This window comes from Strongylocentrotus purpuratus, unplaced genomic scaffold (assembly GCF_000002235.5).
Source record: "Strongylocentrotus purpuratus isolate Spur 01 unplaced genomic scaffold, Spur_5.0 spur5_scaffold_8, whole genome shotgun sequence".
NCBI lineage: Eukaryota > Metazoa > Echinodermata > Echinoidea > Camarodonta > Strongylocentrotidae > Strongylocentrotus > Strongylocentrotus purpuratus.
In genome coordinates, this window is record NW_022145614.1 from 19840777 (window position 1) to 19854212 (window position 13436).

The following is a 13436-nucleotide window of genomic DNA, read 5'->3' on the forward strand; positions in this document are numbered from 1 at the left end:
ATGAACCTTATGAATAATGACCCTTATGAATAGCGACCCTCATTTTGCATTATGAATAGCGACCCTCTACTCCTATTATGAATAGCGACCCTCTTCTCCAATTATGAATAGCGACCCTCCTCTCCTATTATGAATAGCGACCCTCTTCTCCTATTATGAATAGCGAACCTCTCGTGGTATTATGAATAGCGAACCTCATTTTCGTATTATGAATAGCAACCCTCTTCTTGTATTATGAATAGTGACCCTGATTTCATATTATGAGTAGGGACCCTTATGAGTAATGAACCTTATTTCGTATTATGAATAGCGACCCTCTTCTCACGTTATGAATAGCAGTCCTTATGAATAACGAACCTTATTTCTTTATGAATAGTGACCCTCTTTTACCATTATGAATAGCAGACCTGCAGGTATGGGAAGTTACACGTTATGAATAGCGGTCCTTATGAATACAGGTCCTTATGAGTAACGGTCCTTATGAATAGCGATTGGACCCCGATCGAGCACATGAATCACTTCATAAGTCAGGGATTTTATTTACTGTTTAGACATTTGAATCCGATGTTTACTGGAATCGGATGGTCCCTTTCTTAAGCCTATGGGAATGTTACAATTCAGTTGCCAACAGGTTAAATAGTCCATTTAACTGTACATATTTCCTGGATTGTTAGATAACAATTTGATAGATGAAGAAAGTTGAATAACTTTTCATCAATCTCTTGATATTTAAATAAAGTAAACATTTGAATTTGATATTTTGTATTTTTCAATTAAAGCCCAATGCACTACTTATAGCTACTTGCGCCCTCTTCATAGTAACAATGCCTAATCGGTGACCATTGGGCCCCATTGTCCCCTTTTTCTTATGTTAATTGAGAGCTGATTAACCCTTACTGTACTGGGGGGGGGGGGGGCCTGGGAGGCCCCCCCCCTCGACATTTTCGGAGATCGCGCCGCAACCGCTCGGAATTTTGAATTGTCGTTTCATGACTTTTTTCCCTAAAGTCTTACGCACATTTTGATACCATTTTCGTCGAAATTGGATATACCTGTAAGGTGTTACATAACAATTAGTATGCGCATGTCATAAAAAAAGTGCTATAATTGCATATATTCATGTACAAGCAGAAATGTGAAGATATGAATTGATATCAAATTGCTTTTATATGTTTCTCAAAGTAACTTGATGTATTTCAGAACAAAAGAATACATAAGAAATAAAACAATAGATATAATAAGAAAAAAACAACAATGAAATACATAAGAAAATAAATAGTTGAAAATCCGCATCAAATTTGCATAAATTATCATTATTAATTACATCAAATAACTATTTTGTGTTAGAAAAGAAGTTTCATATGAATAATGAGTTTCAACATTACAAAAGTGGAGTCTGACAATTTTTGTAATGATTCTAGTTCCCTGTATATTTCCAGATTTTAAATTAATGAATGCATAATTTGCATATTCATAATTTATGCAAATTAACCTATGCATTTTCAAATATCATAAAAATAATGAAACCTCATGAATTTGAGATGAAGGAAACATTTATTCAATACATTTTCAAGATTCTTCACAAGTCTACGGACAAATATTTAGAGTTTTCTGTAAAATGCATAAAATTAGCATTTTGCATAATTAATTAGGCTATAACGACAAAAATTTGCATATTAGAAAAAAACTACATTCGACGGCCGAGATCATAGGGGGGGGGGCCTCCCAGGCCCCCCCCCCCCCCAGTCAGAGAGTGCTCGAAATAGCCCAGTACAGTAAGGGTTAATGTGATAACCACCTGTCAGTGGCCTTGCAGGAAGGTCTAAATCCCTCTTGGCCAAACTAGTGCAGAGGGGCTTAAGTGAACACCCAAAAAAGAAATTTGTTTTAAACAGATATGTTCATGTATATCATTACATACAAGGAATAACTCAGAGATGCCTAAGTTCTATATGTCATAGCAACTTTATTTATTTGCCTTTCAGTCTGAGTTCAGGGAGCAATCATGGAAGATGCAACCGATGAAAGTCATTCCAGTCATACAGGTGTGTAGAGAGAGCATCTTTGTCATTTCTAATTCTTAATATTTATTGCTTATATTCCACTAATAAAAATATAATTCATCCATTACCTCAGTAGGCCGATGTATCATATAAAATGATCACTCAGTGATCATTGTTTTGTTTATCCCTAAATGACATTTAAATAATATATTAAGGGAAACAAGGAGAGTTTTAATTCTGCCAAATAAGGCAACTAAACTTTCATCAAGTGCATATTTTGGGAGTATTTTTGTTTATAAAAATTAAAAAAATTAATCGATTTTGAAGAATTTTGTCATGAACAGCTTAAAAGTTTCCAGTTACACAATCTATTATTTTCTGCAATGATTCATCTTACTATCAAATGCTTATTTGTTTACTCTATCTGTAGTCCATACTGAAAGGAGGAAACATTGGTAGATCCAAGAAGGAGCTTAGTGTGAATGATGCCATCAAGCAGCTCAAAACTCCTGTCACCTTCTTTGAGAGGTACACTACAAGCTTCTCTGAGTTTGTCTCATTGGTTGAAATCGTAGACCAGGGGGGTGTTTCACAAAGATCCTAAGTCGAACTTAACTCTAAGTTGGACTTAAACATTATGGAGAGCCACTTGTAGCCTTAAAATAAAATATATTCAAACATGAAATCTCTTTAATAATAGAAAATATGAATGATTTTAATCAACGTTTTATGCCTTTTGAAATAACTTTTTCAAAATATTTTCAAAGATGCTAACAGCTTTCCATAATTGTTTGAAGTTTGAAGATTTATTTATTCCACATTTTACATACAAAAACAGTTTATATATTTTTTTTTTAAAGATTTCAACTTAGGATCTTTGTGAAACACCCTCCAGGGCCCTGTATGATAAAGATTTGTGATTGATTCAAATAAATAGCAATATTTTATGAGATAGAGCCTGAATTTTACTTTTGTAAGAAGTATTTAGTTGGAAGTCTTTTCGGGAAAGAAAATGTCTGGGTAATATTGAAAAAAATAAGCATATACCGGTAAACAAAACAGTATTTGGAAACACACACACAAGATATATATATGTATTGAACACAATTGGAAATTACACAAGTTGTCAATCATAATTGTATGATAATTGCCTGCAAACATGGATCAGTATAGCACAGAAATTATATTCCATCAGGAAAAGGATACATATTCACATCTTTGTCTGCCCCCGATCATTTTTATTGAAAGGCAGATTATTCTGCAGTAACATTCAATGGTGTTAACACTTTTTCAAAGCTTAGATCTTAAACTGTCTGACCTTAGTTGTGCATATTTAAAATCTAAAAGATATGAGGCTATTTACAAAGACACCATGACAAAAATACATAAATCAATAAAACATATTGTTCTGATATTAAAGGGTGTTTGATTAAAGTGGAAATAGTAAATTAAAAAATAAGAAAAAAATTGTATTTACGATTGACCGAAATAAATATCTGTATTATTTCTCTTTCTGTAGAATGATCCTGAAGATCTTTGTTCCCAAGGCAAGAGTGGCAGTTGGACACAGAGAGTGGGGAAAGGTAAGCCACCACTTCAGGTCCCTGTTTCATAAAATATGTTATCAATAACAAGTTATGGTAATTGTTTAAGCTACTGAAATCCTGGCGTCTGATTAGCTGAGAGCAAATGTGTCTTAGAAATTTAGCATTTGTTATTGATAACAGGCTTTTTGAAACAAGGCCCAGGAATGTTTTTGGAGATAATGTTCTACGTGCATATCTATATATATATCTTTAGGAAGCTTAGGAAAAATGTAGTGGCATGAAAAGAAGAGTCCAGAATGCAAAAAGGCTCAAGGGTGAATAAAAGTTGGATTTAAACAAATCTAAATGACATTTTTGGCAATATTAAATCTAGTCAAGGTAGTAGAATTGTTTTACTAGTCCTGTGTTCTATGTAAATTTAAATGTAAATGTAATTGAATGGAATGAGGAAGCACGATGGTTCATTGGTAGAGCAGTGGTCTCGTAGCTGGGAAGTCCCGGGTTTGCAACCAAGTCAATGCGCTCGTGCCCTTCTGTAAGGCATTAATCCTCATTACCAAGTCCTTCGGAGAGGACTCAAAGCCATTGGTTCCCTGGTTGTTTACCTACAAGCATTTCTTTCAGGTAAAAAAAAAAAGCGGCGTCAAACATCATCAAACATCTAATGTCTAAGTGATATACCGAAAGATGCTAATACAAATCATAAGAGTACTTGTCAATAAATAAAGCACTTCAGTGTGGCAGTAAATCAGTGAACAATAAAAGAATTATGAAAAATTGAAATGTACACAGCAAGAGACCTGAATATATACTTTTTTACCATGTTTTCCAACACAAAGAGTTCATTCAGTCTATGTTTCTGTATCTTTCTAGTCTCTTGCAGTTAAAATGCATAATCATCTGAAGGAGGGTTATTGGAGACTTGCAAAGCTGATGGTTGAAGAGGTATATACAGTATGTCTCTTAGATTGGCCTTAAAGGCTTTATGGACAGTTTCAACTAAACAATACAAAAATCTGTTGTAGTGGCTATCGGCCTCTCTACAAAAGCCATTTTTGTAAAGTGGTCATCTAGATTGTCTGTATCCCTGTAGGAGAAAATGTGTGTTTTGTGAAACCTGTTTAGAAAGACCACTTGTCTAGAGTGGCCTTTTACTAATCCCTTGGATAATGATAATAATAACAATAATGATAATAACAATATTTATAGTAGTAATAATAATGAAATAGCAATGATTATATACCTCACTTAAGAAATCCAGCCATCTGATTGGTCGAATTGCATTCATAAACTTCAACTGTTCCTGTAAAATTCTCGGTAACCATGCATAAAACATTTCAATATTTTTAATAACCATGGTTATTAAAAAAAGTTGGTCAGCGTCCATGGTTACCCCATAGGTTTACATGTTAAAAAATGGTTTGAGCGATGGAGGATGCCGTATGTGTGCGAAGGATTGGTCGGTAATTTCAATACAATTGAATCTCGATCGATCTTACCGACAATTTTATCTTGCATTGTTGACATGAAGACGAAAATAAACTTCCAAAAACAAAAAAACAACATCTGCCGATAGATCTTGATCTAAGTTCGTGCCAATATGCATTGCAAAAGTAAAAGAAGAGTCCGTATATGGAGCTTTTGCGAAGCATTCATCACACGCGAAGCCGGTTTCAATCCATTTTAATGTATATATTGGAGAAAACTGCCAAGCATGTTAACGGCGGGCCGTAGCCGAGTGGTCTAAGCGTTTGTTTACGGTACACCTCTTGTTGTACGCAAGAGTTCGAATCCCGTCTTCGACTAAAATGATAAATATTTTTAACTTTTCATTTTTTAGTCTATTTTTTTTCGGCATATAAAAGTATTAATGACTGCTTTAATATTCGAGAAATAGTTGTTTTCATACGCTCTCGGGAAGGTTAGAATTGGGCTATTCCCCTCGGCTTCTAACCTTCCCTTGAGCGTAATAAAACAACTATTTCTCTCAAAGCAGTCATTAATACTATATTATAATAATAATAATGATAATGATGATGATGGTAATGATGATGATGATGATGATGAAGATGATGATGACAAGAATAATAATTTTATTATTATAAAAAAAAAATAATAATAATAACAACAATAATCCAGACATTTGCAAGGCTCAATATGTCCACCGGATAATGCTCAAGGTGATGGCATGTATAGAAAGATTTAACTTTACCATGAAACCTCTCTATAGTGGTCACTTCCCTTGTCTTCATCTAGGAAGTAATGTGTATTGTAAAACCTGTTTAGAAAGGTCACCTATATCCATAGCGGCCTCTTTTGTCTGTATTTCAGAGAATGGCCTTTATAGGCAGATTTGACTTCTTAAAATTCAGTTCTTTTCTCCATCACTTCCTCACTATCCAGGGAAGGCTACCCGAGAGGGATCTGATCTTCTTCCTGACCCACGGTGAGATTGGGCTTCTTCTCAAGAACAGGTCTCCTCTGGCCCTGTCAAAGTGAGTTCCATCAAATACCATAGTGTAGATATGGCATATTGATCATTGATCTATATTTGCCACACTCAACCCAGGCGATGTAAACGGGTACCTGGCAGAAATTAATTCTTTGAAATGCTAGAGCGCCGTAATGGCAGCACAGCTAAAGCCGGGGTAATCCAAGTTTGGAAGCGCTTCGTGATTGTAATAAGCGCTATATAAAAACTGAGTATTATTATTATTATCATCTGATTGATACTGGAAGTACACTTGCTATCATATGACTTACATGTACCTTCATTCTTTACTAAAACAAATCATTGTAATGGTGATCACAAATGCCAATATGGATCTCCTGTATTCCAGACATCAATATGAAATGGTGCAAAGCATAATTTAGACAGAGTATAAATTCTCTGTTTTTTTAATATGAATAAGGGTGATGGTAAATTAATAAGTTTTCTTTCTTCATACTGCTTGTTGTCTTATATTTGATAATACTGGTAATGGCAATATCTGATGTTAGTAGTATAAATTGCTTAGTTTCATGTAAAACGGTGCACATTATAATTCAATGTGAAAAGGATGTTTCTGAATGATTAGAGATTTTGATTTTGGCATCAGTATGCCAGTGCAGGTTTTGGTTTGTGAGAAACTCTTATATCAGTGTGACAGTATTAAAAGAACAGTTTTAAAAGTATAATTACTGTTCCTTTCTTTTTCTCAGAGCGATCCGTCGTAGGAAGCTGCTGCCTGTTCAGATGGCTATGAACTATCCCGAGGTGTTCAGGGGAAGCCCCCAACCGGTAAGTCTAGCTTATCCTTGTCTAAGATTCTCCTAGAGTTTTTGAGGTAAGCGCTTTATAATCAGCGTTTTTATTAATATTATTATTTATTATTATTAAGGTTCTCCTAGGCAATGGATATTAGCCGATGGTTAATGAAAAGGTTCAGGAAATCAACAATTACTTTTCTTGGCTTCCTTGAGCAGTCTTTATATACTACAGATCTCGTTGTATATCCTCTGACCTGGACAAGTATGTGACAAATCTTGAATGAAAGGACTGAAAGGGATGGAGAAGAATGGTAGAAATAGCAAATATGATAAAAATGTCAAAGTTTAAGTTATAAAGGAAGTGCACATAAAAAAGCAATGACATATTTAGTAGTAGGAGTGAAATGAATGGCATGATTTGTTTAAGTCATGCAGTATCTGTTGTGGAAATTATTCTGGTCGTCTTCAATGGTTCAGAAGTAATACTTTTTGTGTGTTTTCTTTTTCAGATTGAGACACAGAGGAAGACTACTGCACTAGTGACACTCAAAGGTAAAGTCATGATATAATTTAGCAGTCTGCTTGTTCAGTGTAAAGAATGAATTTGATGCACAATAATTTCTCATCTTGATATATCAAGATTTTATCTATTCTAAAAAGTTTTACCGGTATGTTGGTGACATAATTTGGATATCTTTTGGGGTGATTTAAAAAACTCAAACTCAGTGCATTGATCATTTTGTTTTGAATAATTTTATCAGGCGATACCAATGTATCTTGTTTTGAATATACCCAGCTGTGAATGAAACATATGACACCAGCCCTGTAAAAGCTTATATATGACAGTACTTTCAATGTCTTCACAATTTTCTTCACAAAAAATCTTAAAGAAAATCTTAACTCAGCACTGCATACATGTAGATTGTACATAGTGATGTAAAGGAAAGCCTAAGTGTATGTATAATCTCTCTTCAAAGTATTGACAATTCCTTTTCTGATTTACAGATTGAATTTGGCAATTCCCTCTCTTTTGTTAGTCTCTTTCTAATAAAATTTGAAGCTGTGATGAAGATAGACAAACTTTCAAGATATTCCATACTTGTGTGAAAATTGTTTGTAAATTGACCCCAGTTGACACCATCAAACCCTTGCAAGCTTTTTTTACCACTCTTGTCCCATCTCAGGTCTACCTGTGTGCCAGGGCCATGTAGAGGGTACCGCCAGAGTAGTGACAAGACTGGAAGATGCTGGTACTATCCAGGTAAGGTGATATATAGTGCTCTTTAATGATGCTACAGGATAGTTCAACCCTGAAACGAAAGTGGAAGATGACGCAACCTTTTTGTAGATTTGCCGTAGGGTTTTCACAAAGTGTTGGTTAATTTGGACCAGACCATTTGTAAATGAGAGGGGTTTAATTCACAAACGTTACCCGCAAAATGTTGTGAATAAAGGAGCATGTTTTCACAAAAGGTCGGGTAATGCGCCCACCTGACCTTATGATTCGAAGTAAGCTGTTTCTTTAAAGAAAGACAGGAGATCCTTCAGGATGGGCCCTGTTGAATTAGATAGTTATCTGAGGGGTAATCTTAGGGAAGTGGTATATGAAGTTGGCTTGTGATGGTAGTTGTCCTTCCGGTACTTTTACATTTTTTCATGATAATGAATCAGTTATATATCCATGAATGATTTTAAAGAATGTAAAACATTAAGTTTTTAAAGAAATGGAAATTTGCAGGCTGTTCATAGGTTTGGGCACACAGAAAATGTTTATTTTTTGTATTTTTGTTATGATATTTGTAAAATATAGTATGCTCTATGATAATATTATTACGTTGACCTGTCAGTGACTCAAGTTTTTAAAACTATATTTCCAGGCTGGTGAGATCCTGATAGTGGTCTTCACAGATGTTGGCTGGAGTCCTTACTTCCCTCTGATTGGTGGCTTAGTGACAGAGCTCGGAGGACTTATCTCACATGGTGAGGAAAAAAAACAATAACTAAAAGATGACTGCATTTTAAATGTTAGGAAGCTTCAAGAGAGAGTAGTTTATTTTCACTTTCAGGATTAGAGACAGCAGATCAGAAAAAGAAGCTTCTAACCAGGATGGATTTGAAGTTATCTGCTACTGCTCTATAGTCAGCTATCACAGGGGCAGATCCAAGATTATTATTTTTAAAAAAAAGGGGGGGGGGTGGGAGTTCACAGTATCCTAAATTTGCTGACAAGTGAACAAAAAAAATTATTAATATTTTTGGTGACTCCTTACTCCATACCTTTTAACTGGAAGAGTAACTTTAAAGGAGTTCCATGCTATCAATGTCACCTATGTAATTTTGCCTGATATATTTGTACTGGTTTCTTAACATAAATGCATATTTTGAAAAGTTAAAGAGAGCCTTAAATCTAACTTCATTGAAACTGTCCTTTTAACCAAAGAAAGCTTACACATTTTTTTCTGTAATTTTTAATTTTTTTTATAACATGTACCAACCTTACCATGGATTTATTCAAATTCCAGAAACAGTTCTTCCAGTACATCTATGCATGTACATTATTTTTTTCTTCTTCAAATCCATTCTTCATCAGGTGCTGTTGTTGCTCGTGAATATGGTATCCCATGTCTAGTCAATGCTAAAGGAGCAACTACCTCATTCCAATCAGGTAAGTCCTGTCCCTGCTAAATCTATTGATCTAATATGAAAAGCTACAAATAAATGGCCTAAATATCAGGTTAAATATACTAATTAGTGCTTTAATGCATACTCAGATGTATGAAATGGAACTCATAATTTATCCCCATCTGTATAAACTCATGATAGTTTGATAAAAAAGATTCCACCTGTTGGTGAATTTTGTTTAACTGATTAATATGAATGGTATTTAACTCATGCTTTTATGTTTGTATAAAAGGTAATGTTCATATTTAATTGTATCTACCGGTATGCTCATGTATTGTAAAGACTTGATATTGCTATTCTATATTTCTCGTCTTTATTCATGTCTAGGCTTTTGTTTCATTTTTCTGTCAGTTTTGCAGTTTAGTAATGTTTCTCATGTACTTTATAAGTGTTACCAGTACAACAATGTAAAATTTGGTAAATCAAGTTGTTACATATTGTGTTGTAATCAACGTTTGTTTTTCAATTAAGATTTTTAGCCTCTTGGCTGCAATCTGCATGTCTTTCTTTTAATTAATCAACCTGATTATTTCAATTCATTTGATTATTTAAAATGATTATTACATCTGCTTTTTTTTTATAGGAGATCATGTTGTACTTGATGGAACCAAAGGCACCATACAGAAGCTATCATCAGCCTGAGAATAAAGTGACTCCATAACATTGCCTCAGATTCTGAAACAATATCTTGGATTTAGCTCATGCTGCAATCATAATTATAAACCTTTAAGGTCAGTCAGGAATCCCATGGCTTTTACAAGCCGATCGATGGTCTGATTATCAAGATATTTATGATCGGAAATCAAAATATCATTTTTCGTTTTCCTAACAGTTTTTTATTACACTACAGTCTATTGGGGTAAATGAGTATGGTAAAACCGGTCAATCAAAGATTTTTACTTTTTTGAGGCACTTCATGATCATTTTGAAGTGCAAATTTTTTTGCTTCAATATCACACCATATCACAAACACTGATAGCACATAGGGCCATGCATCTCAAATTTAACATTGTTAAACGATGCCTTTAAATAAACTGTCATAACTATGTTTTGTCATCCTATAACTGAATATTGTAACAACAATCATACTAACATGAATCATCTTGTATCACAGGATACTTGTTGCTTACAATTCCAACGATGTATTGCAGATCTAAAATGTCATTGGCAGTGCTTTAATATGATTTTCCCTTTAGATAAGATGTATTTTAATGACCAATAAAGGGGATGGTGATCTCTCTCCCAACAAAATCTCTTATACTATGTGCTTGTAATACCTCCAAAAAAATGCACCAAAATGCAAATGCTTGTGTGCACATAATCAGCTTCTCCCATTTTGTTTTACTATGCCTATAATATAACATTTCCCTTTTTTCATTATCATCTTTAAAAAAAAGCCTGTGCCATCTCTTTATTGTTTATCGATTTCTACCACAGTATGCAAATCTGCAAATGTACAAAGTTCTTGTAACAATATATAATCACCATTCAATTCCTCTTATAAGGAGATGTTTAGAGCTCATTTGAGCAATGCTCAGTTTAAAAAAATTAACTATTGATTACTTTAGGTATTTGAGGTCCATGAAACGGGAGAGTATGATACTGATTTTCATATAAAAATCTATGATATATATATATATATATATATATATATATATATATATATATAGTTTTGGTCTATTCCTCCGTGAAACTCGGAGTTGCAACCATGCTCCATTGATGATCGCTCGCAAGGCGTGAAACTCGGAGTTGCAATCATGCTCCATTAGTCTGCCTTATCCAATATATATATATATATATATATATGAAGTTTTACACTTATTTAATTATTCTTTTACAATGGATATGATATTCTTGTTGATATGCAATTATATGTTTTAACTTGAAGGTACTCATTCTAATTTTGTTGCATCAAGTTTAAGGTATTGTCAAATTATGGTACTAAAATTGGGTATGAAAATTGGACAATGTTCCAATTAGTTAGTTTTACATGCACATACTTGCACATTCCATCCATAGTAATACATCATTATCAAGTCTAATACATGTAATATTTAAAATCAGAAAGTTGTCTTTCAAATGGCCATGAAACCAATGTGTATTTAAAGATGATGATTGTATTTTGCAAAGATTACAGGATGATTATGGCTATGAATGTGATTTTAATTCATGAATTTTTGAAGAAATGTCATATCAAATAATGTTTGAAATGTTTGAAAAAAATAATGGTTTGGCAATCCTTGTTTCAAAGAATCAGAAAGAAATGGTATGCGTTGATTGACAAATTTTTGTATGCAGTGTTATATGATTAACTCAGTTTGCCTTAATGGATATTTTGCAGCTTTATAAGTTTTCTCAATGCATTACAGCTATATAATTATAATAGAGGATGTAGGGTATCAAACTTTCAAAATATGTTTCTACTTGTGAACATGTTATTGATATATATCAAGCAAATCTAGCAATAATCTTTTAAAGACATACAAGTAAGAAGTGTGTGAACTTTTGATGAAAGTGCAATTTTTATCAATGCAATATTATATACCACACAAATTCAGTGTCGTAATATAAATCATGTCTGCGAAGTAGTATTTTTCCCTGTGGCCATTATTGGATTAATCAGCTATTTCCTTTATTGGTATCAAGTTTCACTAAATTTATGTACAAGGTCTATTACGAAGTTAGTTTCATATATGTATCTCTACAGATTTTTGTTCTTCAAATCTAATCTCAAAATGGGGTCCTAATTGGTGGTAATGAAACAGTGTTGGCAAAATTCAAAATGATAAGTCATTCTAATTTTAATATACACAAATCCATTTGGTTTAAATGGCGTTCAGTTCCGCTTCTCTTTGCTCGCCATAGGTTTGTGTGAAGTTTGTGAACTGAACCCCCATTTTGCCTGATAAGCCTAATAACCTGTATGACTTGTATTAACATGAAGCATGAATGAACAAAATGGAAAATTTGTGGGTTTTGTTATATACATTTTTGTACAATTATATGCACAAATTTCAGAGATTCATTTTTTATTACAACATGCTGCTGATTGAAATGGATGTATGAAATTATATATTTTTGAATAAGATTATTTGACTCTCTATAAGAGACAATGTGTGAACTTTTTGATGATTTTCAGGTTGGTAGAATTATATTTGTTGCCAAAAGTATGAAGATGGTGCTGTGTTAGGATAATATGTTGAATTATCAGAAGATTTTGAAAGAGGGGGTAACAAGAATTCAGAATTGAGCTGGAACTAGATTTATAATTTAATAATATTTTTATAAAATAAATCCTGATATCTGATTTTTGTTTTCTTCTCCAAGATTATGATTTGTTATGGTGTATCTGTCCAAAAGATCTTTATCTGTGAATTCTTATTGCTGCTGAAATATAGAATAATCTAAAAATGTATTTTATATATATATATTAAAATCATGTGAAATCTATGCAGCTTATCTATCAAGGCAATGCACTGTCATACATTTTTTATTTGATACAAATGTGATTTTCTATTGTTTTTTTCATAAAAGAAATATGCAATATGTACATGCATTTTTGAGTTTGTGATATAATACATCCAGTAAAATAAACATATTTGATATATTTAATTTCATCACATATTTGTATGCTTAAATAATGATGAATCAAATTCATTTCTACATGATAAATTGTAATTTTTTCCAGAATGTGCCATTTGTTTGATATGTTGAAATACTATGCTGCCAATAATCTTATAATTTAACTCACTTATCATACTTTATACCAAACAGAGGTAGTTTAGTTTAGATTATATGACCACTGTCTATTTTACATGATAGTTCAAGTTCAAGTTCAAATAAGGTTTTATTCATTACTTGTCAACAAGTCCGAAGACTAAAAATGCAAGTTTACATCAATATAAAAAGCATTACAAAACATAAAGATAACATAGCAAATGAGGACAAATATATA

At 33.0% G+C, this 13436-nt stretch overlaps 1 protein-coding gene across 1 annotated transcript in view; it reads left to right on the forward strand.

The window, feature by feature from the left end:
• LOC100890479 overlaps positions 1 to 10227 on the forward strand; it is a 40980-nt gene extending 30753 nt beyond the window's left edge. Inside the window, exons 32-42 of the mRNA XM_030975575.1 lie at positions 1986 to 2045; positions 2434 to 2531; positions 3523 to 3586; positions 4424 to 4495; positions 5954 to 6045; positions 6752 to 6830; positions 7309 to 7351; positions 7984 to 8060; positions 8677 to 8779; positions 9390 to 9464; positions 10065 to 10227. Of these exons, the coding sequence (XP_030831435.1) occupies positions 1986 to 2045; positions 2434 to 2531; positions 3523 to 3586; positions 4424 to 4495; positions 5954 to 6045; positions 6752 to 6830; positions 7309 to 7351; positions 7984 to 8060; positions 8677 to 8779; positions 9390 to 9464; positions 10065 to 10123 (822 nt within the window). The 3' untranslated portion in view covers positions 10124 to 10227. The remainder of the gene's footprint in view (positions 1 to 1985; positions 2046 to 2433; positions 2532 to 3522; positions 3587 to 4423; positions 4496 to 5953; positions 6046 to 6751; positions 6831 to 7308; positions 7352 to 7983; positions 8061 to 8676; positions 8780 to 9389; positions 9465 to 10064) is intronic.
• Positions 10228 to 13436: the final 3209 nt, after the last annotated feature.